Raw genomic sequence first — 27,368 nt, forward strand, 5'->3', positions numbered from 1 at the left:
CCCTGCCCCTGCCCTGCTGTTTTGGGCTGGAGAAGCAGAGCATGGAGAGGAGCTCTGGGCAAGGATGGGGTGCTTTAAGGAAAACCATTTGTTAATCAGGGTGGAAACCCACTGAGGAGAGGGGACCTGGGCACCGATGGCTTTCCCGGGTTCCTGCTCAGAAAACATCCTCATAATGTGGGTTAAAAATCCTGATTTTAATGTACCTGCTCATCCATCTGATTCTCCCAAATACTTGGAAGCTTTTCTCTTGATTTTCCATGAAACTGAGGGAATATTTTATAGGATGGTTAGGAAGGGTAAATTTGGTTTGGGTAAATCCCATTAGGGGATTATTGCCTTCCTGTGAGGGGTCTCTGTAACAAACTGCTCCTTCCTTGCTCTCCCTGTCCCAGGCATGGGCTCCCTCACAGGTGCAGAAGAAAAGGCAGCACTAAACTGGGGGGAATGCCATGGAGAACTTTCTTTGCTGATAGCTGGGGGCAGCAGAATGCTTCCTGACATGTATTGATTCAGCAGAAAGTCTATGATGTATAATAATGCCACTTTGTCATTTTATATCCAATTATTTCTGCTCCACGTCCTTGGGATTTCCCAGCTGAGCATTATGAAGTGGGCAGAGAGCAGCCTGCACTTTTTAGCTTGCTTAAAAAACAGAGATGCTGCTAATCCTGGAGGAGCAGCTGGAATTCTTCAGCCTCGGCTGGGCAAGAAATTCCCTCTCATGGCCCAAATGCCCTTTGCTCATCTTTGGGATTCCCCTAAAAGTGAATGCTGCCCTGATTTTCCTGGTCTTTGCTGCTTTCTCCTTTGCTGTGATGTTCCCTGGAATCTTCTGTGCAGTGCTGACACAGCAGCCCCTGGCTGAGGGCTCAGGCCCCTCTCTGGGGTCAGGAAAAATCTGATTTTCTGCACAGATCATCCCTCACCTGAAATTCAGCTGCTCCCACCTGGAGCAGCTGCAATGACTCAAACACTGCCTGAGCTCATTACACAAATAACCCACATAATGAGCTTTGGAAAGTAATTGTTATTGATGCTCAAAACCACTGCAGAAAGACCCTGTGCTTGTGACCATTGTTCCAATTAAAGTTTTCTGCTCTGAAAACCTGAGACTTGAATTAAATTTTAAAGAGAAATAGCAGTGGAGAGGATTCCTATGTGTCATTCACAGTGGTCAATGAGTTGTTCCTCATGCAGCTAGGCAGATGTGATCTGAAAATCATTTTGGGCTGAAGGAGAGCAGGTTTAGATCAGATATTAGGAGAAAATTCTTCCCTGTGGAGTTGGGGATGGAACAGAGTAGAAATTTTCCAGGAATGGATTTCCCAGAGCAGCTGTGGCTGCCCCTGATCCCTGGCAGTGTCCCAGGCCAGGCTGGAGCAGTCTGGGCTAGTGGAGGTGTCCCTGCCCATGGCAGGGGTGGAACTGGTGATCCATAAGGTCCCTTCCCACCCAAACCACCCTGGGATTCCATGGAATGACTGGAGAAGGTGCCAGGTAGAACACCTGGAGCCACCATGGGAAATAGCACGGCTTTGCTCCATCTCCCAAGCAAAAACCATCTCAAATACCAACAGTGAAACACCCAGGACTGACCCTCGCAGTGACAGATCACCTGCACCTCCCCGTGTCCCTCTCATCCCACCCGGGGCCATTCCCCACGCTCGGATGAAGCCCCGCCACGCAGATGAGCCGCATTTCCCGGGAGCCGCTCCCTTTATTTCCCCTCCGATGTCACAGTTACTCCTGTCCGTGTCACCCCCGCTGCCCCGGGCCGTCATTGCCATGCCGAGCACGGGCTCCTCGGGCGCTGGTGACATTCGTGAGCGCTCGGCTCCTCCCGCAGAGCCGGCGCTGCCCGCCTCATTGCCATTCCCGCGGTGGCACCGGGGCCGCCGCCGGGTGACATCAGAGCCTGCGTCACCCCGGTCCCCCACCCCGTCCCCGGAGACGCCCGGAGTCTGGGCTGGCCATTGTTGAGGTTCCTGTTCAGCTCCGGAGGGTTCCGAAGGGTTCGTGCTGCTCGCTGTCCTGTGCATCCCGTTGCCATGGTGACCGGGCGGGATGCTGGCACAGCCCGGCTGGGGATGGGCTGGGGGCTGCCTGTGGGATTCTGCCACACCTGAGGAGAAATGGTAAAATAAAACAAGCAGGGAAATCTGCTCTAAAAAAGACTTGGGATTTTTTGCCCGATGATCAGGGATTCGAGGTTTTCATTATTTTTGTAGAATCACAGAATGGTTTGGGATGGAAGGGACCCTAAAATCATCCTGTTCCAAACCATGGCTGGGGACATCTTTCACTTTGTAGCTTAAATACAAAGATTAGAAGCCTAATCCTGGGGCTGGACTAAAATTCCCATGGATGGAGTAAACCTGAGTGGAGCAAACCTGAGCTGGGGTCCCTCTGAGCTGTGCCCTCACACAAATTTACCTCCCTCCACAGGTGATCATCACTCCTGTGACCCCACATGGTCCCAGCAGGACTGAGGGACAGTGACTGACCACACATGGTCCCAGCAGGATTGAGGACAATAACTGACCACACATGGTCCCAGCAGGACTGAGGGACAGTGACTGACCACACATGGTCCCAGCAGGACTGAGGACAATAACTGACCACACATGGTCCCAGCAGGACTGAGGGACAGTGACTGACCACACATGGTCCCAGCAGGATTGAGGCTCCACAACTCATTGTTCTGCCATACTGATCCTCTCCATTTCAGCAGGAAAGCACAATTCACCTTCCAAACAACTGCAGAACTTTCTGCTGCAATGTCAGGTCTCTCCACGTATCCTGGTGGTGCACGGGGAGGTGTCTTTGCAGTTTGGAGTGGGTCACCCTTTGTGACCTGGTTTTTGTCAGAGCGGCTCAGCTGACGCGTTCTGCTGGACACGGTGTCTGACACAACCTGTTTGTGGAGTCACTGCATTCATTAAATACAAAGAAACCCAAAGAACATAAATTTTGCATTATCTATTTACTCAAATCTCCCAGACCAATTGTTTATTTCGGTGGACTTCCAATGCCTGGGGCAGACAGGTCGTTGGAGCCACTAATAACATTTTTCTCCTCTGCTCAGCCTGTAATTATTATCTTTCTCTCCCTTTTATCTCTTCTCCTCTGTAGTAATAAAGTTCTGGTTCTTCAGTGGTACCTCAGGATGTCTGACCTACAAGACAGATGCCCAAAGGGATGTGCTGCCACCAAAGCAGGAGACAGCTGCAGCTGAATTTTAATGGGATGTTGTCAATTCAACAAGAAATCTGCTTTTTCTTGCTGGTCAGATGAAAACTTCCAGGCATGGGGGAGTTGGTGGCAGAGGAAAGCAGGAGTGCTGCTGCCCAGGGAAGTCCTCGTGGGCTGGATGGAGTGAGAGGAGATGGATCTTGCTGGCAGGATTTCCCTGGATCACTCTTGCTGCAGGGTCCAGGTGGCCAAGGGTAGAGTGCGGTGATTATGGGAAATATTTTTATACTCTCACATTTCACTTCATGAGCTGTGGAGTGTGGGACCCCTGGAGAACATTTCCCTTTGGTGGCAGGTTTGATCCCACTTCACCTGGCAGCAGCTCCCCTCATCCCCCAGCCCTTTCCTGTCCTCCCAGAGCTCCTGGATCTCCTGTCAGGGCAGGAGCACCACTCCAATTCTACTCCTGGTTTGCTCCTGGTTGGTTCCACACTCTTTGGGAACTACTTCTACTACTAATTCCACTCCTGGTTTGCTCCTGGTTGGTTCCACACTCTTTGGGAGCTCTCCCCATTTCTGGGCTGCTTTTGCTTACCCTGAGCTTTCTGGGGAAGGGTGAAAGCTCCTGCTGAGGTGGTTTCAGCCCAGAAATACCCTAGGAACAGGTCACCTTCCACCTCAGGCTGCCAATTTTAGCAGTGCCAGAGCTGAGGGTTTGTTCTTTATCACCTCTCAACCCCTGATGCTCCATAAACACCCAGGGCTTGGCCTTAGAGCATCCCAATCAATATCTCCTTGGATCTGTATTGCACAGAAAAAAGATAAAACATCCCCAAACCCTAAAGGATGTTGATCTTAGGGAAATTCGTGAAGGCCAATAGCTCCATTATGTTTTTCTATTACCAGACAGATGTTAATCCTTAATGAATTATGTTTGCCTGAATCCAGGAGCACCATTTATCCCTTGTGACCTTTGCTGAGTTGAGTTATTAAGTGTTATAAATAACTACTCTTAATATGCAGGCAGTGTCCAAGTGCTTTTTATACTGATTCAGGAACAATCACAAACTAATTCCCCACAAATAATTCCTCAGATATTTGAATAAAAAGAAGACTCCATTTGCATATCTGCCCAGAAGGAACTCATCTCCCTGAAAAAATATTCTGGTTTGCAAACTGCTTTAGTCAATGGCTTTAGCACAGTCACTCTCACAAGAAATTATGCTAATTCATGTGGGAGATTTCATTTTCTTTCAAAAAGAATGGAAGCACAGTAAGACACAGAAGAGCCCAAATGACTGCAGGGAGAGGCGCTGCCCTGAGAAATGAATTGCAGGATCTACTCAAATAAATCATGGTTTGTTAGGGAAAAACAGTTGGCAGGTTTGAATCAGATATAGCCACGGACAAGTACTCAATGAACAAATAGAATTCAGGATTTAATTAGGATGTGCAGGTGTTGTGTTACATGTGCAGGACTCGCTGGGATTGGCAACTGAAAACAAAAATAATCACTTGGGAACATCCAGGAGAGAATCACAGAGTCCCAGCATGGTTTGGGTTGGAAGGAACCTCAAAGCTCATCTCATTCCATTCCCTGCCATGGGCAGAGACACCTTCCACTACCCCAGGCTGCTCCAAACCCTGTCCAACCAAAAGAGCTGGAATACAACTTAAAATCTCATGGACCACTTTGCTGATTCACCCCACATATCCCCACAACCAACAGGGTGGAAAATAACACAAAAATCCCGTGATTCTGTGGTTTGTGGCCTATTTAATTTTGGATTCAATGAGGGGGACATGGAGGAGCTCAGCATGGCCCTGTCACGAGGCGCCTGATGTGACCTGCAGAGCTCCCATCCAGAGTTTGCTCCTCACCAAGTGAGACAAACCCAGAGCCAGCACTGAGCACTGAATATTTCAGCAGTGGGGATGTGATGCCTTGGCCAAAACCCTGAGTCCTTAATTGCCAGCTTTGAATGTTGTCTCTGTTTGAATAAGACCATCAAGCTGTGCTTTAAAGCAGCTTTTTAGTCAAAGGAAGATACAAATATTCTCATGTCTGTGAAGGATCCCATCAACTGAAAAAATCATGAGAAAGCCTCTCCTGAATGAAGCCTGGGCTGGGTTGTGAATCTTTAATGTGCATTTCTGCAGCTCCTTTCAACACTCAGCAAATTCACATTCTCTTTGACAGAGTAGACATTTTCATGAAGTATTTATAGCAGCCAAGCAAAATAACCCAACTTCCTTTTTAACAGAGGTTTTTGGGAGGCAGCTCCCAAATCCCAGTCTTCCTTATTTACACTATAAACAACAGAGAGATCAAATAATAAAATGGAACTGCAATTACACTGGTTTTCCCAGTGGAGAATACCTCCTTTTGTAAGAAGATCTGGGTAGATTCTGGCTGTCCTGTACAGCTCCATTATTTATGAGTCAGGAGGAGAAAGGAGAACTGGGAAGAGCTGAGGGAGGAGGAAAGAGCAAACCCAAACCTGCTCCTGTGCCATCAAACCCAGCCCATCTCCTGGGCCTGTCCCAGCATGGGGAGAAGGGTTTGCTCTCCAGGGAAATCCATTCATCAATTGATAAAATTCACTGCAGGGCACAACTGCCAGGAAAAACAGGGCAGACAAGGATTCTCCATCCTACAGGTGAGATCCTTTCACTTGATGGACAAAGTCCTGCAGGCTGGAGACCCTTGGAGGGTCCTCAACCTTCCGTCTCCAGTGGCTGAATCCTGGTGCTGTTCCTCCTTACACCACAAATATTCCAGACTTTGGATGGATTTTCTGTTTCCTACAGGCTTGTGACTCATGATCTGCTGCCATTGAATTGGCTGGGTTTAACCAGTGGCAGAAAGAGGAGATTCTACAAATGTGAATCCTCTGCTCCATCTTCTGCATTTTATAAGTCACTTGATATTTCCTGGTTTAAATGACTCCAATAAATGTGGCTTGCTGGTCAATTTAGCAAGATGAGTGTTTCTAGTGAGGTCAGTGCAAGACAAATAAGCAGGTTTCAGTAAAATGACTCGTAACATTTCATAGAAATTATTAAAAAATCATAAATGAGTGTTGCTTCCCACTAATTGCCCATTTATAGCCATATTCCCATTGCTTCCTTCAGGAGCTGCACCAGTCAGACCTTTAAAAAATAGACAAGGAGCTTAGAGAAGACATTTGTTACAATTGATTGGATGCAGATGTCTATAAAAAAATGGAAAATGGGAAAAGGAGAGCAATATCTCTGAGTTTTTCTGGCTTTTATGGGCAGCAGAAGACCCGGCTGCCATCGTTCCTCTGCCTGAAGGCAAAGATTTCCATTACCAGTGAATCAGTCACATGGGCAGGGAAAGAGATAAAAATTGGTCCTTTGTACAATGTTCAGCTGAGGTAATTAATTGGGGATTGATTCAGGAGAAATCCAACTCATTTGAAGTCTATGGTGATGAAATCAGCACAGATGGGTTGGAGCAGGAGGAGCTCCAGCCTGGCAGGACACAGAGAGAGCTCTGGGGTGGGAGCAGCCAGCCTGCCCCAAGGCTTTCCCAAGACTTTCCAAAGTTGGGAATTTGCTGTTTAAGTCCCAGGAGTGGCACTTCTGTCCCCATTTCAGCTCCATGGGGCTACTCCCACCTTGGAGGGCTGGTTCTGCTGGGATGGGACATTTTAAAAACACATAAATGTAATTATTCACAAACTACCTCCATAAGCCATGTCTTTCCTTCCATCTACATAGTTTTCCCTGCTCTGAAATGTGATCCAGCCAGGGCTGTGCTGTCACTGGGCAGTCCTGTCCCTCTCCCTATGGAAAAATTGGTGCCACCAACTCCTGGTTTCCAGCCCAGCATCCCTGACTTTTGGATTGCTCAGAGCATTACTGCTCAGTAATCTCAGCCTCCTCCCTCCCCTTCCTCTTTTCCATGAATCTCTGCTGACCCTCTATTTGGGAATTCCTCAGTTAACACTGTCCTTTTTTCCTCTTCCAAGCCACCCAGGGCCGTGGCTTCACCAGCCTGAAATATTCCATTTAATTCCCACTTTTGATGCAATTATGGATCCAAAAATCTGCCAGGCAGAGCAGCATCCCTGCTGATGGTGATGAATGGAGCAGAAGCAGCAGGATGTCAGCCCCTGGATCCACCTCACTCTTCTCCAGGACCAGGATGATTCTGGGATCTGCACACTCATTTGAAACCTGGAGCTGGAAAAGACATAAAACCCAGGCAGTAAAGTCTTGCTGCAGAATTTAATATTTCCTCTGCCAGTTTTTAAGGTTTTGGTACAGAACAAGGCTTCTTAAACCTGTTATTCCATAATGAAGGGGGGGTTTTAAGCCTGTTTTTCCATATTCCACTATTTTACTGGGCACACAGAGAACCGGACCAGAGCAGGAGTTTTTTGTCTTTTACGCACAGCAGAGCTTGCTTGTTGTACTTTAGCTACATTAACTGCTCAAAGCAATTTTCAGTATTTCTACTGAGTTAAATTAAAAAAATAATGAAGTTTTGTGCCTGCTCCAGGGGGAAGCAGAGGTGGAAATAATGAACCCACGAATATTCCATGGGCTCCATAAAATGGTGACGCAGCTCCGGAGCAGAGGAGGCAGCCAGGGCAAACCCTGGCACCAAAGCTCCTGTGGAATTTCCTCCTGAATTCCCTGAGCCCTCTGGACAGCCAGGAGAACGCAGCCAGAATAATCCTGACTCCTGTATTTGGTCTGCATGATTATTTTTCACACTCAGGTGTTTGGAGTCCAATGGCTCTGAGCAGGTTTAAGGATTCCTGCATCCTTTACCAGGATGCAGGAACGTCATGTGTAGATAAAGGAAAACCCTTTAGAAATCTGGGTTTTTTTGCCAAATCTTGGGAAAAACACATTAAGAGGAGAGCTCCTGCATGTGGGTGATTCAGGCTGCTTCTGTGTAAGCAAAAAGAGCCTTTTTCAGGTTTGAATTTAATTTGGATATCATTTGAATTTGAAATTGTGCAGAAAATGTAGAAAATCGACCTCTCAGTTAATCACAGTCCTCCCCCAAATGCTACCAAACTAAAATGCAGCTGTTTTTGCAAGCAAAGGAGTGGTTTTGCAGCTCTCAGTAATAAAACAGCTCAGACAGAGCTAATGGCCTCTCTCCAGAGGCAGTGGAGTCATTCCTGCCCTCCAACTTTTCAGATCCTTATTTTCATTAGGTTTTTATTTAATGAAAGAATAAAACCCACGCACTCACATGGAGACAAAACCCCAGGAAAGTCTATTTTAAATAAGAAATCAATGTAATCATGCACCTCAACTCTTATTCCCAAAAATCTGCTCAGAAGGATAAATTTCAGGTGGGACATGGTGGCTGTGAGCAATGCTGGCTAGAAGATATTTTAATTTATGAAATATTGCATTTTATTGTAGATTCATGGGTGTCGTGCCGCTGATTCCCACAAATCTCATGTCCCATCTGAGCTCTTACAGATGTGAATCCCTGGATGTGCCACAGCCCTGCATCCCTTATCAGGCTTATTTAACACCTTATCTCCTTCCCTGCCAGCAATAACACTCTTTAATTTTAATTTTAATTTTAATTTTAATTTTTTTGTTTTCCTGGTGAGGTCCCAGGAGATGAGATTTTCCTGGGCATCCTGGCATTGCCCATGTCTTAATGTGGATTAATGTTTCCTGAATATTTGCCTGACATAGATCACTTCGGGACCTGGAATTGCTTGGTAAGGGATGAATAAAATTCTTTTCTCTTATTTTCCTGGCTCTCAGTAGTAAGAGGAATGATTTGTGCACTTTGAGTTGGCCTCTAATCTCCTTTAATGGGCTCCCCTAATGGGAAATAAATAGATCAGGGTCAAACCCCTTGTCTGATGCTCACATGGGGATAACACAGATAACACTCCAACAGAATTTCCAAAATTCCAAAAGAATTTCCAACCCAACAGGTCCCAGGGAGCTCCTCCCTCTCGGATACCACAACACAGAGGTGGTTTGGAGCTAAAAATAACCTTTATTTGACCCAGTGATACACAGTGATGAGGAAGCTTTAACCTATTGATCCAGGGCATGGCATCATGTGTGGAATGATCCCTGAGGGAGCTCTGGGGCTGGATGTGAAATTAGAGGAGCATTTACCACACTCACATGGAGCTCTGGAGTTAAAGGAGCATTTACCACACTCACATGGAGCTCTGGAGTTAAAGGAGCATTTACCACACTCACATGGAGCTCTGGAGTTAAAGGAGCATTTACCACACTCACATGGAGCTCTGGAGCTCTGGAATTAAAGGAGCATTTACCACACTCACACGGAGCTCTGGAATCACAGGAGCATTTACCACACTCATGTGGAGCTCTGGAATCACAGGAGCATTTACCACACTCACACGGAGCTCTGGAATTAGAGGAGAATTTACCACACTCACACGGAGCTCTGGAATTAGAGGAGAATTTACCACACTCACAGGGAGATCTGGAATTAAAGAAGAATTTACCACACTCACATGGAGCTCTGGAATTAGAGGAGAATTTCCCACACTCACACAGAGCTCCAGAGCTCTGGAATCACAGGAGCATTTACTCACACGGAGCTCTGGAATTAGAGGAGCATTTGCTCACACAGAGCTCTGGAGCTCTCTCTGCCTTCAAACTTGTTTTCCTTGGTGCCTGCATGAATTGTGCCCATTGTTTCCCTGCTAGGAAAAAGCAAAATGCTTTCCAGCACGGGAATTATTTGCCATTTTATGAATAAAATTATCCCATTGTATCCAGCAAAAGGGCATTTGCTCCAGTTCTCATCACTCCCAGTTTTCCCTCTCTCAGTGCAGTTTCACAGCACTATATCCCAGCTTTTTTCCCATTGTTAATGGAGAGGGGAAAACATCACAGCCAGGGTAAATCCCAACTCTGCCCTTCTGCAGGAGCACAAACACAAACCCCATCCCAGAAACAAACCTACCACAAAAGAAAAAAAATCCCATTTTTGCCCCGTTTTGCTCCTGATACAAAGCTTTTTTCAAGAAAACAAGCAAATAGGAAGGAGCAGTATCCATTACAACTAGACTTCTGTGTTATGAAGGCTGGAAAAAATATCTACCATGAGGAAAATTAACCTTTTTATTTTCCTTTTGCCTTCCTTAATGGTTCTTAAGTCACTCAAAGTTTTGAAGGTAAAATTTCTTTCTAAGCAAAGCCTTGGACTATCCCAGTTCTGAGGGATGTTTATGGCCAAGCTATAAAGTGATGGTAATGGAAATGTTGGTAATCTTCAGCCACAATGACCCCAGCTGGCCCCTCTGATAATAAAATTATATAAAATGAGGATTTAAAAGGACTCTCTGATCCACCAGGGTTATCTGCAACTGAGTAGTGAAAACAAGTTGGATTTTCAGCCCTGCTGTGTGTTTGGGTTTTTTTTCCCATTTTTTATTTTTACCCAATGGCTGGAATGGTTTAAATTAGTGTTGGGGATGTGTTAAGATTTTATATTGTGAATATTTCAGTGGATATCAGTCTTTAAAACTCTGCTCTTTAATATTCTGCTTAGTTTAGGAAATTTGAGAATTATGGAGCAGAAATGACACAAAAACATTGTACTATGGTGCACCAGCAAAACAACCAGCTGAAATTCCTCACAGTGCGGGCTGCACTCTTGCAATCAATTCAGCTTTGTACACATGCAAAAATGTTCCCTTTGGGAACGTGGTCGATATCCGATTTTCCCTTTTTCCCTGAGCCTCTGGAACACTGGAGGGATCAATAGCGACCCAAACCAGGGAGCAGATGGATGTTTCCCTCCACAGCCTGTTCAAATGTTCCCCGTTTAAAATTCTTTTGGCTAAACAAGTCAGAATGCTTTGAGATGCTGGGAAAAAAAAAAAAAAATTGATCTTCCAGTTTTGGAGCAGGGAACTCCCGAGCCACGAGCGCCTCGCTGTACAGCCCATGCTAATGAGCCTCATTATTTAATGATAAACAGCAACACTTAATTAGTGCAGCCATTAGCACACATCAAGCCCTTTAATTGGGCTGGGGCTGTGGAAGGAGCTGGTATGAGCCGAGATGAGCCGAGCCGAGCCGAAGGCTCCGCTCTGGAACCATGGGCAGACGCAGAGCCAGGATGCACCCATTAATTAATTACCCACGGCCAGGGTGTTAATTGGCACAGGGATGGCTGCAGCTCCCTGGCCACTGCTGGGCGGGACAGGGATGGATGGGGCAGCCGAGTTCCAGAGCGGGATCTCAGCTCTTCATTCCCTGCTGGCAGAGCCCGCAGCATCCCTGCAAACCATCCACCCTTCCTTCCCATCCCTGCCGCTTTTCCTCCTCCAAAACGCGTCCTCAGCCCGGCCAGGTCTTTCCCCCTGGCAGGAGAGCCCACGGGCACGGGGCCACGGGCACAGGGAGCCGGGAGAGGCTTGGCCGCAGCATCGCCCTCCTGCAGCATCCCCGGTGCGACTCTGATGAGGATTCCGAGCTTTCCGCAGGGATCCATCTGCCGGGGCTGCTCCCGTGGGAGCCCACACAGAAATAATTCCTTGTGTCCTCCCCGCTGGAGGCACAAATCCCTGGACTCGGGTGGCAGATGGGCTGGAGGAGCCTGAGCAGCATCTCTGGGGCTGCTTGTGCTCTCTGGGACACGGCGGTCGCTGGCTGGGAAAAAACCTGAAACGGTGGAAAACGATGAAAAATTATGAAATTGCCAAACTGAGGTGGAATTACAGCTCAGAGTTTATCCCTGGAAGGATAAATGGATGCAGGATGTGGACCCTGGGGTGGATGGAGCTCTGCTGAAATCAACACTCGGGTTTTCTTTCACTCCAAATCCTGTGTTTGTACATCGGCCTGCCCCAGAACTGGCTGCCCCCAAAGCCAGGAGGGTTCACTGTCCAACAGTGAAAAGTATTTGGCTGTAGCTTTTCCAGTGTCTAAAACCCACATTTAATCAGTTAACCAAATATTTCACTTACATCACTTTTCTCAAGATAGAGCTTTGCTGAAGACTTTTATTGTAGCCCTTTCTAACTGAGAAATAACTATTTAAATAGTAAAACAACAGGCCCAAATCACTCAAAACCACTTTTATGAATTATATAAGTGTGAAAAACAGATTGCAATGAATTTGGTGAGAAATGCCTGTGGTGGCTGGGTCCAGGTCAGGCTCTGAGGTCTGTACCTGTTGTAACACCTCCCACCAACCTGGGACCAGTGTGTGCTGGGCTGGGTGACTTCACCCACCTTCTGCTCCTCCAGCTGGGTTATTTTCAACCTAAATTAGTCCATGAGATGTTTCAAAGCCACTAAAACAAATGAAAAATATCTGGCTTTATAACAAATTTCTATTTTGCAAGATTGGAAACTTCGTTTTTTTGGCGGATCACATTTTCTTCTGAAACTTTGTGCTTCTGCCTTTATTCATCAGAAATGCTTTAGTCTTAATTTACCATTATTCTGTGGCTGCTTTATGGAGGAGAACCATGCTGCTCTCCCCCCTCCTTGCATCTGCCAGGAGAACAAAAAGCTGATCCTCTGCACCTGTCCCCAATTCACCACCAGCTGAAACGAAATTCACTCGCTCAACAAAGTGCCAGCAATGACTCAGTATGGAAATAAGAATGATTTCTTTTAAACTCTATTCTGAGGCAGCACAAGAGAGAGGGCCTGTGTTCCATGGCAGAGCAGATCTGCTGGGTCACGTCCACAATCCTCTCCCAGAACTTCCTCAACAGCTCAGAGACAAAAGGAAAAAATACTGATTTTCTATCCTAGACTGAGGCACATCTGCTCCAGTCCCTATTTACATTTCTGAACGTTGACAAGGCATGGTTAAAATGCAAGAATATGGAGCAAAATTAGAGGAAGTGTTGCAGGTCCCAAGTTAGATCCAACCTGCACTTCAGTTTCCCAAATATCCACCAAATTTAAGGTCCCTTCCAACCCAAACCATCCTGGAATTCTGTATTGAAATAGTAAACCAGGAAACATTTCAGCTCTGAGGATGCTGGGGCAGGAACCAAGGAAACTGAAAATTCCTGTATGAAGCCTATGGATATCTGCTGCCCACCTTAACCAACCCAGCTCCCTGCTCCAATCAGATTATACAGCCACTAACTTCCAACAAAAGTTTGGGTTTCAGGTCTTCTATCTGTTCCCTGTTTTCAATAAAATCCTTTTTGTTGTGGTGAATAAACCTCATCCATTCCTCATGGCAGTGAACACAAGGAGGTTTTGCAGCTATTTAAAAAGTGCCTAATTGCTTCTTTTGGAAAAAGTGCCTGAATGTTCCCGTTCCAGCACTGAACGAGCTGCGTTTGTAGCTGCTCTCAAGATTGTTTATCTTCCCTGCTCCTCTCTTCCTAATATTCTCCACTTCAGTTATTCTGAAGCTGTCAGGCTCCATCTAAAAAGAAAATGAGTAAAGGATTTAAAAAGGAGCTGGTTTAGAGTTGAGCTGAGTGTAAAGCAGTGAGTAAAACAGAGTTTTATTGCAGTTATGCCATCCTAGTGTGGAAAGGCATGGAAAGCCTTTGTACCCTCACCTCAGAGAGGCACTGACACCATTATTTCTCTTCCCATTTGCATAACATCAGAATTAAGTGCAGAAGTATCCACCCTCGGAAGGATATGACTTGGGGACAAAAAGGAGCAAAGGTTTTTACCGTGTGACCCAGAGAGCAGGGAGAGGATTGCTCTTGAAAACTGCTCTTGAAACAACTCTTCCAGTTTTCCCACTTCATGTTTGATTCACATCTCTGTTAAAATTAAAGATAAGTAAAAACTGATCTTTGTGGCCCAAATAATGATGGCAGTTAGCAATTGTGATTTGTGACATTGGTGCTCCTGTTTGGTGCTTTCTGCCCACGATTCCATCTGGAAATCACCATCAGTCTGTTTGTTGTTGGCTGATGGCTCCAAAGCTTTCTACAGGTCTCAGGTTTATTGCTGTGCTAATATTTGGGAAATAGGATTCATTGTTGAGGAGCATGAGGGAAATGATGTCACTCAGCCCCTGTAATTTTGTGAAGAATAAAAAATGCTGGGCCTTTCCTGGAGGACAGAGAGGCCACCTCCTTCTCCCATAAAACCAAGTGCCACAGGATCTGTCTTGGAGACAGACTCCTGCAAGCCAGACAGAACATTCGAGCTGTAAAACAGCTCCTCATCACAAATGGCTCTGTGCCACTACAAACAGGAGGGAAAACTCTTCTTAAGGTGTATTTGATACTGCAAAGTTCAGCTTGACCCATTTGCTGGGCTTGAACAGTCAATTCTTTTGTTTCTCAGTGTTAATCCAGCCTGAAAAACTCTTTATTCTGAGTGAAAGTTTATCAAAGACTCCATGGAGAGGTTGTAGTGCACATGGATTGACAAAATCATTAAAACAAAGCCCTTTTCCAGAGAAGCTGTGGTTGCCCCATCCCTGGGAAGTGTCCAAGGCTGGGTTGGATTTGACTTGGAGTAACCTGGGCTAGTGGGCTGAGGGCCTTGAATTTTTAACTTTGGCTTTCTCTTATTTTTCCCTTTAAATGTGAACTTCTTACATTTTTGATGCTCATTTGTGACATAATTAAAACAGCTCTCTCATGTATACTCTTGGAATTGTTCCAGCAGGTTCTGCACCTTGGTGTCACCATCTGCAGGAATATTCCTAAATGTGTTCCAGGTGAGTCCCAGAGGCAGAAGAGAAAGGAATCTTCCCCATCCTGTTGGGTGTTAATGTCCACATTACAATATCATTAATTATTTTGCTCTGCAATAATTAGATCCTGTCTGAGGCCAGTATTTAAAGAAAGGCCAGTATTTAAAGAAAGGCCACCAGGCAGCAGAAAAAAAAAAATTCAAAAATACATAAAAGTCTCATTAACCACTGAAGCCACTGGTGGGAAGATCCACTCCAAGGGATGAAGTTTCTCCTCTTTTCCTCCTCCTTTAACTCCTCATGGATCCCTGAACACAATCAGGGTTATTTCCCTGCTGATCCCACCCTCAGGAGATCTCTGGCTGCTGAAGCCTCACGAGCACAGGACCATCCCCGTTGTGCTGGGCTCCAGGGGAGCTGTGCTCCACGGAATCCTCAGGGAACGTGTCCTGGCTGAAGGCACTGCTCCTGACCCCGCCTTCCCCTTAGTTTGATAATGATAAATGATAATGATCTCCTGAGCAGCAAAACCAGTCGGGCCAGACGCTGCCCAGCCACCCAGAGGGCTCCAGGGAGGGTGTTTGCACAGAGCTCTGACAGTGGGGCATGAAAGGAGGTTAAATATGTTTTATTGAGCTTGGATTTGCCACCTCCAAGCTCAGCAGGTTTATTTCCCTTCTCTTTGTATCCTGGGAGGCTGTAAATAACTTCAGCGCTTCCCAGGAGGTGGCTCTTGCAGCCACACAGTAAATGTGGGGCTGGATGTGGGATGCGAGGGGTGTTTCCAATGGTCTGGGAGTTGTGGGTTTGTTTGTTGTTTTTAATGAAAATTGAATAAATGTGAATTTCCATTCATCAAAATTTGAATGAAAAAGGAATATTCATTTAGACCTCACAAATTAAAATAAGGAGGAAGAGGGCAGGAGCAGAACCACACAGCTTTGCTCCCAGAGCTCTCATAGGGATAGACATTCCTGATGTGAGGGTCTTCCAGGTCAACAGAAAATACGAATTTATCAGCCTGAAAATTAAGTTAAGTTTTATACATTCCTAAGAATTTAACTCAATCAACACACTGAGAAGTTACTCAATTTCTGCTCTTCCTTAGCTTTGGGCTCCCTACTGCAAAGAAATAACTCTCCACACTCAAGAGGTTATTGAGAAATTGTTTTATTAAAGCTCAGTTCAGAAGATGAAAATAAATGTAAGGGTGGCTGGGAGCAGTGGGATGAGCTGTCAGGACACAGTGGGACCTTCCACAAAGGCTCCCAAAAAACTTAATCAGGCCCAAGGCTTTAATTTGAGCGGTTTTGGGAAATTCAGGTGGTGATACAGGGACCAGAAAAAAGGGCCACTCTAAGTTTCCAGCATTTCCAGCATGTGTGGGATGTTGGCTGATTTGGAAAGGTGCAGGTTGAAGTAAAAGCCTGCAGATTCCCAGAACAATTGTGCAAATCCTCTCCTGGTGTCAGAGCATGGGATGAGCCATGAGGAACACCCAGCCCAAAGCTGACCCACTGCCTGATCAAGCAGCAAGAACCAAAAGGCCACATGAATGCACCAAATAACCCCCAGGTAGTAGAAATTGGAGGAAGTGGGGAGAATCAGGATTGGGATGTGGTGGAGGAGCCTTCATGCTGCTCCTTGGTGGCACCAAGCCATTGGGTCCTGTCACATGGAACCACAGACCTGCCAAAAACTTCAACAGGTTTTTGCCCTCTCTCCTTGAAAGAGTAACAAAACCAAGAAATGTGACAATTCTGAAGTCTGGTTTTGGAGTGTTAAAAGTGCTTTTCTTGGCTGGATGCTGCCATGGAGGCGCATGGTCCCAATGATGCCATCAAGATCTGCAAGGTCCCTGTGCCATCGAGCAAGGTGTGCATGATCTTTACATTATTATATAAGGTGTGCATTGTCCCTACAGAAATGCACAAGGTGTGCCTGGTCCCCGTGCTCCACACAAGGTGTGCAGGGTCCCTGTGCCATCAGGAAAGGTGCTGGCAGTCCTTGAGCCACCGTGCAAGAGGTTCCTGGTCCTCGTGCTTCCAGGTGAGGTGTGAATGGTTATTCCATCTCTGTGCAAGGTGCAACAGGTCCCTGTGCCACCAGGAATGGTGTGCACAGTCTCTGTGCCATCAGGAGTGGTGTGCACGGTCCCTATGCCATCAGGAATGGTGTGTGTGATCCTCATGCTGCCATGTGAACTGTGCATGGACCCTGCATCCCTGAGCAAGTCGTGCACGGTCTCTGTGCCATCAAGGAAGGCGTGCATGGCCCTTACACCATTTTACAAGGTACGCACGGTCCTTGCACCATCATACAAGGTGTCTCCGCTGTTCCAGGAGCACAGGCCATTCTCCCTCCCACCAGACACCGTTTCTCGCCCGGCACGGGTGAATCCCGGAGCGCTGCTGCCATGCCCCCGCAGCCCCGGCTCAGCGCAGGCCCCGGCCGGGGCAGGGCAGGCAGGGGCAGCAGGAGCAGAGCCCGAGGGCCGCCCTCAGCAGGGCCGAGCGCCGCGACGGCCGCTGGTATTTGGCGGCTCTCTTCACCCCGCCGCCCGTCTGGGCCGCGTAGTCCAGGGTGCGCAGGACGTGCTGCTCCACGCTGTCGGCAGCGCCGTGCTGCTGGGCCAGCAGCCCCTCCAGCTGCACGAACAGCCCGCGCAGCTCCAGCAGCTGCGCCTCCAGCTCCATGAGCTGCCGCTGCCGCGCCTGGGCCAGGCCCAGGTGATGCTTGGCCTTGAGCTCCTCCAGGTCGCGGCCGACGATGCGAGGCCCCTGCGGGCTCTCGGCCAGCAGATCCACGTCCTGGGCGCCCAGGTTGATGCCCGCCAGCTCCGCCTGCCTCTGGATCTGCTCCTTCAGCCGGTGCCGGTAGCGGCTCTCCCGGGCGTAGTGGCGGGCGAGGACGGCGCCGTAGCGGCGCAGCAGCAGCCACAGCTGGGTCTGGCGGACGCGGGGCCCCGCTCGCCCCGAGGCCCCGACCGGGGCCGCCGGCGGCGCTCCCAGCCGGGGCTGCAGGGCCGCGGCCTGGCGGGCGAAGGCGGCGCGGGCCGCTCCGAGGCCGCTCTTCTCGCGGGCGATGCTCTCCTCCGAGGTGCAGCACAGCACCGACTGCTGCGTCCTGTCGATGCTCTCCGAGAGCTGCTCCAGCCGCTCCAGCGCCCGCCACAGCTCGGCCGCCTCCCGCAGCGCCCGGCCCACGGGGCTGGCGTCGTCCCCGACGAACGCGGGGTTGTCGAAGCTCAGGGAGTCGTCGTGCGGGTCCCCCTCGGCCGCCACTCGCTGCTGCAGCTCCGCCAGCCGGTCCCTCATGCTGCGCGGGGCTCCGGCACCGTCTGCGGGGACGTGTGAGGCTGCGGGAGTGCTGCGAGCCTTCCCTGCTGGCCCCAGAGCAAATATTGATGGAGGAGGGCAGGTCCTGCGTCAGCCCCGGCCAGGCACGGCCGGTGGAGGGAAGGGCTCGTCCCGGGCAGAGCGGGGGAAAGGCCCGGGCCGGGAGCGCTGCCAGCACCACCCGCACCTGCGTCACGGGCCGGGCTGCGGCTCCTCACCTGATCCACCGAGGCTCGGCACAAAGACGCTTTCATTCACCCAGGAACAAGGACACCCAGGAGTCCCGACAGACGGGGCACGGAGGGGGTGACCCACCCGGTACCCCCGGCCTTCCAAACGCCTCCGGCCCGCTCCAGACTGCCGCGGCCTCACAATGTACCAAACCCAGCTCCTGGATGTACCAAATGAAGGGCAAATGACACGGAGTCAGTGACTCTGCCGGGCTGGCAGGGACCTGCAGGAATCACGGAGCCCAGCGCCTGGCCCTGCACAGCAGCATCCCCCAAAATCCCACCCAGCGCCTGGCCCTGCACAGCAGCATCCTCGAAAATCCCACCCTGGCCCGAGGCGCTGTCCAACACTCCTGGAGCTCGGGTCACGCCGTTCCTGTTGGGAACTGAACAGGGATGGAGGCAGAGCTTGGCCTTTCCCTGCTCTGCAGCTCGGGAAGGCTCCGGTGGTGAGGGTGAATTCAAAAAGATGCTCCTGGGGTTTCCAAGCTGGAAATGAGCTTTGGTATGACCCAGCTGTCCCAACATCACTGCAAGGCAGTGCTGAGTCCACTCGCTGCTGAAATGAATAAAAATCACAGCTGAATTCTAAAACATCTATAAAAAATACCTTTTAAAAGGTGCTTCTACAAAATGCATTTCCAAAGTGCATGGGGAAAATTGCTGTTCTCTGTCACTCTGGTATTTTATATAATGTATTTTATAATGTGCATTATCCCATATGACCTTAACATGATGATATAAAGTATACAACAACTATGATATAATATCAATATAATATCAAATCAATAATATCGACAGAGGGACAGCCAAGGGAGGTTTAGCAAAGGTCAAGCAGGTCTGAAGGGAGTAGAATTCCTTCCCTCCAATGCCATCTGATGGATGTACATAAAGGGGGGCTCCAGCATCTCTGCAAAACAAGTTTAATTTTGTTCTCTGTAACCATCAATAAAAAAAAAAAAAAATTAAAAGAAAATAGGAAAAAAGGCCCTTTTGTCCCTGGGGTTTGGAGGATGAGTGTTGTGTTAAAATGGAGATATTCATTCCCATCAGAGAGGAAATGCCACTGGAATCAGCACAATAAAGTGAAATGTCAAATAAGTCAGCAGATTAATGAGGGGAAAAGTCAAATTAGAATGACAGAATCCCAGAATCATTAATGCTGGGAAAGGCCTCCCAGACCACCGAGTCCAACCTGTACCCAATGCCCAACTTGTCACAGCCCAGAGCACTGAGTGCCACCTCCATCCTTCCTTGGACACCTCCAGGGGTGAGGACTCCAAACCTCCCTGGGCAGCTCCTTCCAATGCCTGGCCACCCTTTCCAGGAAGAAATTCCTGCTGAGAATATTTATTCCATGTATTTATTGTCAGCACCTGCCCCTGGCTGAGCACGGAGCCTCCCCAGCAGTTCTGCACAAACCCAGCCCCATCCACCCCCAAAATCCCTGTTTAAACAATCTTATCACTGCTGTTTATCAAGGGCAAGAGCAGAGGAGTAATTCCTTGTTTCCCATGAAATATCCCTTAGGTAACAACAGGAACAACCTTTCCCTGGAGCTGTCACCACCTGAACCCACCCGTGTCCCACAGTGGCTGAGGGACCTTGCCCAGAGCCTCCTCCTCCTCCCCTGCTCCTTTCATGGCATTTTTAGTAATTTCACAGCACTTTCAGGCATATTCCCCTTCTTTTTCCAAGAAATGATTAGCTGCTTCTACCCTTTTTTCCCAGAAAAATTGGATTCTGGAGCCAGACTGGATGGTGATGGGGGTGAGGGTCTCCATCCCATCCTGCTCAAGACTATATAAGCTTCTCAATCCATTTATAAATAAAGTTTCTATATCCAGTTAATAAAACTTTCAATTAAAACTATAAAATTAGCCAGTTGCGTCAGAAAGCAATTTTTTTAACCTTAAAACCTCCATTCTACCTACCTTTTTATTTTTTACCTTCTAATGTGTCAACTACTCAGGAAGCAATGCAAAACCAAAGTAAGAGTTTCTCTTTTTATTTTTTTTTTTATTAAGACAATCCCACAGCTGGAAAATGAAACATCCTAGATTACATCAGTGACTTCAAAAAAACTCTAGAAAAAAATCTTTACAAATTTACATTTGTACAATACAAAAAACTAACAGCTCATTGCATATAAATATTACATTTGGTCTGCCAACATGTGGCATCAAAATCCCTGAAGTATTCATTAAAGGGACCTGAGATAGCGGATGTGAAGATATGGGCATAAATATCACCTTAAAAAAAAATAATATAGAAAGTAGACATAATTCTAATAGTTTTGTGCATTTTTTTGGAGTATTTTAAATCCAGAACACGACCTGGAGAGCCTAAATCATGTGAATTTTGCTCTGACATCAAGTGGTATTTCTACATGAAATCTGCTCTAATGACTCATGGAGGAATGAAGAGCCTGAATTAATATTTCTACAGAAAAATAATCCTCAGACACTGAGTTCTGAACACACCCGAGCAGCCACCACTCTCTGAGGAAGAATTTTAGGAAGAGAAACTGCAGATTTGGATTTTACCTGTGAATATTCTGGCAGGATCTCACCTCCCTCCCCCCAAACAGCTCCTCACAGACCCAAACCCAGGAAGATCTGCAGTGCTTGCCAGTGAAAACCCCCAAACCCAGGAACTGCTCCTGATTTCCCACTGGTGGAATTATTTCCCAACTATTTACACATTTGCCAGCTCCCCAGCGTGGCTGCAGTTACTACCAGGAGTAGTAACTCCAAGTGCTTGGTTTGCCTTGGAAGTCTCACAGACTCGGATCAGGTACCCACATCCACACACAAAAATGTATTTCAGCACCATTTTTAGAACACTAGAGTTAAGGCTGTGACAGCAATTCCCACTGGAAATTTAAATTTTTCAGGGATTCATAGCACAGTTGTGTGAGTTCGCTGTGGGCCGAACGCGATGTAGTAAAAATATACAAGCTTCCAACAGGTCTTTGCATTTCTAAGACTAAAAAAGGACGAGTTTTTAGACTAAATTTTGCAGGCTGTTACTTACTATACATAAAGGAGTTTTTTTACCATGTGTAAACCTTGGATATATTGAAGAGTTGAAAAGCCTCTGTCGCTCATGCGCAGGGATTTGCTATAATACACATTGTAAGAACACAACAACAGCTCCCTACCTATTAAATATAGAGTCAGCCTTGGAGGGTTAACTGCTCCTTCAGGAAATCATCAGTATTTTATAAAACTCTGCAGGATGTTTTTTAAATAAAAAGATAAAATGTAAACACACAAAGACGTTTTTAACCCATGGAATTCATGACAGGACACTCCAGATATCAGGACACAACATCCTCAAACCTACAGCTGTTTACTTTTCCTTGGTGTTCACCACTCAAAGATGGAATGAATCAAGTTTTTATCAAAAATTAGTGATTTAAAATTGTTTTTTTACATTAATATTCTGTTATTTGGAGCACAGGGACATTCCCGATAGATCCAAATGCTTTGCAAGGGTCATCTTGTTTTTGGGAGTCAAGAGAGCCTCCAAATATTTTAATTTTTAAAATTAATTAAAAACTCTCTGCCACACCCCTGGTGCCAGCTCCTTTCCTTGCTCTCTGAACTACTCAGCCCTTTTGCTTCCCCACAGGAGGAGCAGCTGAGATGGACATTGAGGAAAACATTCCAGGAAAATGAAACAATGCAAACAGGATGCAGAATTTGAAGCAGCCAAAAATCCTCCAATAATTATTTCTCCCCAATTCTTTTTAGTTTTTGTGTCTGCAGGGTGGGGGTGGTTGGGATTAGGGGGTGGCCTCTGCTTGGCTGATGGAGAAAGGAGTGATGGAAAGAGGGAGGAGGGATAAAAACTGCCCAAATTCATCCGAGTTCAAGCACCAACAGAAAGGTTTGGATTAAACCTAACAGCCTGGCAGCCAAAATAAAATTCATCATGATACCCAAAGTTTCCAAGAGAATAAATAAATAGCCTATAAAAGGAAACTACAGGACAGAGGTGGGGCATGGCAAAGAAGAAAATAAATGGCGATGGAGAAAATAAAAAGCAGGTGAAGTTTGGGCTGAATAATGGAATTATTAAGGTTGGAAAAGGCTCCAAGATCATCAAGTCCAACCTTCAATCACATCCCATCATGGCCACTGAACCACCAAGGGCCACATGCGCTCAGTTCTTGGATGGTGACTCTGCCACCTCCCTGGGCAGCCTCTTCCACTGCCTGACCACTCTTCCCATGAAAATATTTTCCCTCATATCCAAGACAACAGCACTTCACTCCTGCCAAACAAGCTCTGCCATCCATGCCCTGGTCTGGAGAGAAAGGGGAGCTGCAGGGACAGGGGACTGGGGCTGGGAGAAGCTGAGAGCAAAGACACCCAGGATTTCAGCCCTGTCTCTGCAGGATGGAGTGTGGGGCCTGGGGCCTTTCCCAAGGTGTCCCAGCAGTCAGGATTGGATCTGCCAGTGGGACATCTCAAGGGAACAGAGGCACCAATGCCCAAACATCTGCAGGAACTGAGGAGCTCCTGGCCTGCCTGCTCACCCCCAGGAACCCCATTGACAATCAGACCTTAAATCCCATTCCTTAGGCAGAGCCTGGAGGTTTTTGTGGAGAGTTCAAGGAAAGACATTACTGACTCTGCAGCCTGCCCAGAGCTCAGCTTTTGGTTGGTTTAAATCACTTTAAATCCTGCTTCTGCTGCACCTGGTGGGCTCATCCTCAGTTTACCACACCCACAAGCGGCTCCTGATAGGATTTGGGATTTGAGAGCATCCAAGTTCCTACAAAAGTATAATTATTCCACAGAACTGTGAGAAATCAACTGCCCAACTCAGAGAAAGAATCCAGACACAAATCCAAGCAAAAAGAACAGCTCTAAACCCAAGTTATTTGTCATGCTTATAAAAGGTTCTCATGCACAAAAAAAAAAGAAGCTTTTTTTTTCAATTTTTACACTAAATTCTGCTGTCCCAGCACCCCCTGCTCTAGCTCATAGTCATGGGACACAGTAATACTTACGCCACAGCAAAGTGATGCTTCACTGGTATCTTCACAGTACAGAGAAAAGATACAGTTAAAAACATACTTAATCTTACTCTAATTGCTGCTAAAATACACCAACTTATAAAATGATTTCTCTGGAATCCCTGTGGTTTCTCTCTCCCCAACCCCTACACAAAATAAATAAGAATAACTGGATTTTCGGCCAGTCAGAAATAGAGGAAAAAAGCATTTCTTTTGCATTTCAAGCTTTTCAGGCTTTAGGATAGAACCCATAGTGTTTACATTAGCTCACAGGACTGATCTAAGGGATATGATTCCAACTATGGACCGATGCATACATGCTATTCCTGGTTACCATATGTAAAAGGACCAATCAGTCAAACAAATAATACATTTATAAATATAAATGCGTGTATATATACAGATATATGAGAGAGATGATAGGACAGGTGTTTCTACTTTAAAGCCCAACACAGAACTAGGAGAGCATCTGCACTTGGTTTTTTCCCCACCCCCCCCCCATCAAAAACCAAATCAAGTCTACCAATGGATTATAGCTGATTCCAAACACTCCTTACAAAATTAAAAGTGTGGGTTTTGTACTGTACCATAAACTCATATTAATGAGCAATTTAGGATATACTCTCCTCCATCACAAAACTAAACCTCTGCTTTTTTTTATTTTCAAGTCATTTTTGCATCTAACTAGGATTTTTTTTTTTGGAAAGCGAGATAAAATAGCTAGTGCTTAATATAGAAAGTCAAAAATTAAATTCCTTCTGCATCTGAGAATATACATGGGTCACTCTTTGCTGCCTGAGGTTTTCCAGAATTATTGACCAAGCTGTGCACAGAAGAACTTCAGGATATTGGATGAAAGCTTAAAAAAAAAACCCTAAAAAACCTTGAAAAACTCCACTGGAACTTTGTAGTCTGTTCTGACTTGTTCTCTCTGTAACCTGGCTCTGAACTGTCAGACAAGGGGAGCAAACTGGAATCCCACATCCATTCCAGGAGAGCCCAGGAAGGAAGGAAGAGGCTGCTCACCTGCAGCTCAGCCCACGCCACCGCCGAGGTCCCCGAGGAGCCAGAGCAGGGATCTCCTCACCAACTGCACTACCACTGCCACAGGGCTTCAAGTCAGCATTTCCCAGGACAACAAGAGCACAGTGCAACAGGAATTCTCTTCTGGAAGCTTGAGACACAAGAGTCAGTCTGGGGGGGGCGACAGCTCCCTCAGCACCTCCGAGGGGCCCAAACCACATTTCCATGGAGCACGGGGCAGTGGGGCCAAGCAGCCCCTCTGCACAGCAAATCCCCACCTGCCCCAAACACCTCTCAGAACCACTGCATTTGTTTTCATGGTGGCAACACAAGGAAGATACAGCTACTCACAACTTCCACCCCTCTACGCTCCTTCTCGCCTCTTCTTCACCATGCTCTGAATAACAGCATCTATTTTCTTTTCACTTTCCAGTAGTTGTAAATAAGAGGTAGCTGAGCTACTATTAAAAATCATGCTTTGAAGAGGAGGAACCTTTCAAATGTTGAAGTCACCCCTTTAGCTGCACAATCTCGATTAATACTATAAAAATATGAGAGGACAAAAAGAAAATAGATGCAAGTAACTTTTGCATTTGGCACCTTTTGTCTAGATATTCATACTTCTCAAGTATTCTCTTTTTAATAAAGTTAATGCACACATAGGACACACCACATCAAAGGTTTGCTACATATTTACAAGGCACCAACCCTTTGTCACTGTTTTTACACGGATAAAGAACCAATAGAAAGCACATCAGGACCCCCAAAACTGTAGTATGGACATACTTCAGTTCAGTACATTTCCATCAACGTTTGGCCTGGGAAGATTAAAATAATCCAGATCCTTCTTACAATATAGAAACTGTAAACATTTTATAGCTGCCTTTAGGATTGGTGTATTGTGCAAAAGTTATAATTATTACTGTGTCTAAGGATTTATGGCAGAAACCACATAAAAACTCTGTAAGAAGGTGCTATTTCTATAATACAAAAACAAAACGAGGGAGAGAAGTCATAAGCGTGACTCGAAAATGTCATGTTCTTGCTGAGAAGCTGGAAGCCTCTGCAATGTGATGAACTCGTAGTGTGTGGGGAAGAATTTCTGTAATTTAAGGCCTAATGACTAAGGCTTGTTTTGACCAATGAAGTGTGGAGATCTGAAGCTTTAAAACAAACACAAACTGACAGGATGGAAAAGCACCACTGTGAAAACGTGAGTGGAGTCCCCGCACAACTTGCTTGGTAGAATTTCTGGTAAAATCCCTGCAGTAGAAGGCCATTGAAGTTCTTTTAAAATTGTTCCAAAGTTTTCCATCTGTCAATAATTCCATCCCATGAGATGGCTGACCCTGGCTTTTTCTGTCATTTTCCGCACCCTGCCTGACCTGGAAGTACCAAGGTTCAAAGGATCCTCGGTGTGCACAAAATTGTCATTGTCGGAGTCGTCGTTGTACAGGACAGTTCTCCTGCCCTCGTTCCTGGTTTTGATCCGAGGGGGTCGGCTGAACCTCCCTCCAAACACGTTCTCCCCAAACTGTCCCCCAAAGAGGTTTTCAAACTCGTCGTCAGCGAGCCGGGCGCGCTTGGCTCTGGTGGCTCCTCGCGAGGCCCCTCGGCTTCCTCGGCCTCTCCTTCCTCCCCGGCCGCCGCCTCTTCCTCTGCCGCAGCCTCTTCCACCTCTGCCCCCTCGGCCCCCTCTGCTCCACCTGCCCCACCTGCCCCATCTGCCCCTCCTCCCCGTGCCTCGGCCCTGCCAATTCCGTTTGCCCCCGGTGAGTTTCCGTTTGATTTTGCGTTTGGGTTTTTTGGATTGCACAACTTTGCTGTAGTCGTGGTCGCCGTCGATGTAATCCTGGTCTGTCCTGGAGGTTGATTCTGAGTCGGAATCAGAGCCACTTCTGCTGTCAGAGCTGGAGCTGGATCCTGATTCCCCACTTTCTGATGAAGACAAACCAGACTTTTCCTTTAATTCTCTCTTCTTTTCCTCCTCCTCCTCCTCCTCTGCCTCCTCCAGGGGCTCATCCTCCTCTGAGGCGCTCAGCAGCTTCCTCTTGACTCCTGCCCGGGGTTCTCTGCCATCCCCGTTGGTGAGGGGCCCATCAGGAGAGTGATCTAAGCAAAATAACAAAATAACCCCATCAGCACCACACCACAGCCAAACAGGACACAAAAAGTGGGATTTGCTGCAGTTGCCTTTGGGATTCTCTTCAGCTGTCTCTGAGGTGTGCTCAGGGATGATCCACTGGGAATTACTCACCCACATGCTGTGGACACAAGCAGGCGCTCTAAGAGGAAAATCTACCAAAGTAAACAAAGTTTTCATCTGGAAACAATGACTGCAAACTCTCCTGAGCAAGAGTTCAGTGAAGATGCAGGCAAAAAAAGGAGCCTGGAGTGACCAGGTTGGACACAAACATCTAAAACTCAGCCAGGTGAATCCTGCCTGGGGTGCCAAGGCAGGAAAACTCTAAAATCCATTTCAAAACTATACATACATAAAAATAACACTGTGCAAACAGCATTTATTCCCTATCAAATGCATGTTCTCAAAAGGCTTAGTCCAGAGAATATTAATGGAAAGAATAACTCAAGGAAGTCAGTGACATAAGAAAGCTCACAGGGATTGCTGAACACCTTAAATGAAAATTCAATAAAGTATCTGGCTGGCTTGGGACCCAAAATCCTCCATGTTGTCAGGGTTATGAATGTGACAATGAAGATTAAATATCTTCTTTAAGACAGGAAAAGCTCATCTGCAGCATCCAGCACTGCTACAGCACAAGAGTGTGGACTTGGGAAAGGCTCCAGGGTTCAGGAAATGCCCATGTAGTGCCCACCTTGGTGGAAACTCTGAGTAACTCATCTCCCAGATTACCACACCTGATCTGTTTCCCTTCTAATCACAACTACTT

The 27,368-nt window shown here is 46.9% G+C and overlaps 2 protein-coding genes across 2 annotated transcripts in view; both read right to left on the reverse strand.

Annotated features, from left to right (window-relative positions):
* Positions 1-17,271: 17,271 nt before the first annotated feature.
* Positions 17,272-18,153, reverse strand: LOC131564124 (syntaxin-1B-like). Its single transcript, XM_058814405.1, has one exon. The coding sequence runs from the start codon at positions 18,151-18,153 to the stop codon at positions 17,272-17,274; it is 882 nt and encodes a 293-aa protein (XP_058670388.1).
* A 2,297-nt stretch (positions 18,154-20,450) lies between these two features.
* Positions 20,451-27,368, reverse strand: part of BRWD3 (bromodomain and WD repeat domain containing 3) — a 50,934-nt gene continuing 44,016 nt past the window's right edge. Inside the window, exon 40 of the mRNA XM_058813931.1 lies at positions 20,451-26,568. Coding sequence (XP_058669914.1) covers positions 25,775-26,568 — 794 coding nt within the window. The 3' untranslated portion in view covers positions 20,451-25,774. The remainder of the gene's footprint in view (positions 26,569-27,368) is intronic.

The sequence above is a fragment of the Ammospiza caudacuta genome, chromosome 14 (assembly GCF_027887145.1).
Source record: "Ammospiza caudacuta isolate bAmmCau1 chromosome 14, bAmmCau1.pri, whole genome shotgun sequence".
Classification (NCBI taxonomy): Eukaryota; Metazoa; Chordata; class Aves; order Passeriformes; family Passerellidae; genus Ammospiza; species Ammospiza caudacuta.

Excerpts from the sequence above, each read along its gene's own strand:
- LOC131564124 (XM_058814405.1), bottom strand. The coding sequence starts at position 18,153 with ATGAGGGACCGGCTGGCGGAGCTGCAGCAGCGAGTGGCGGCCGAGGGG.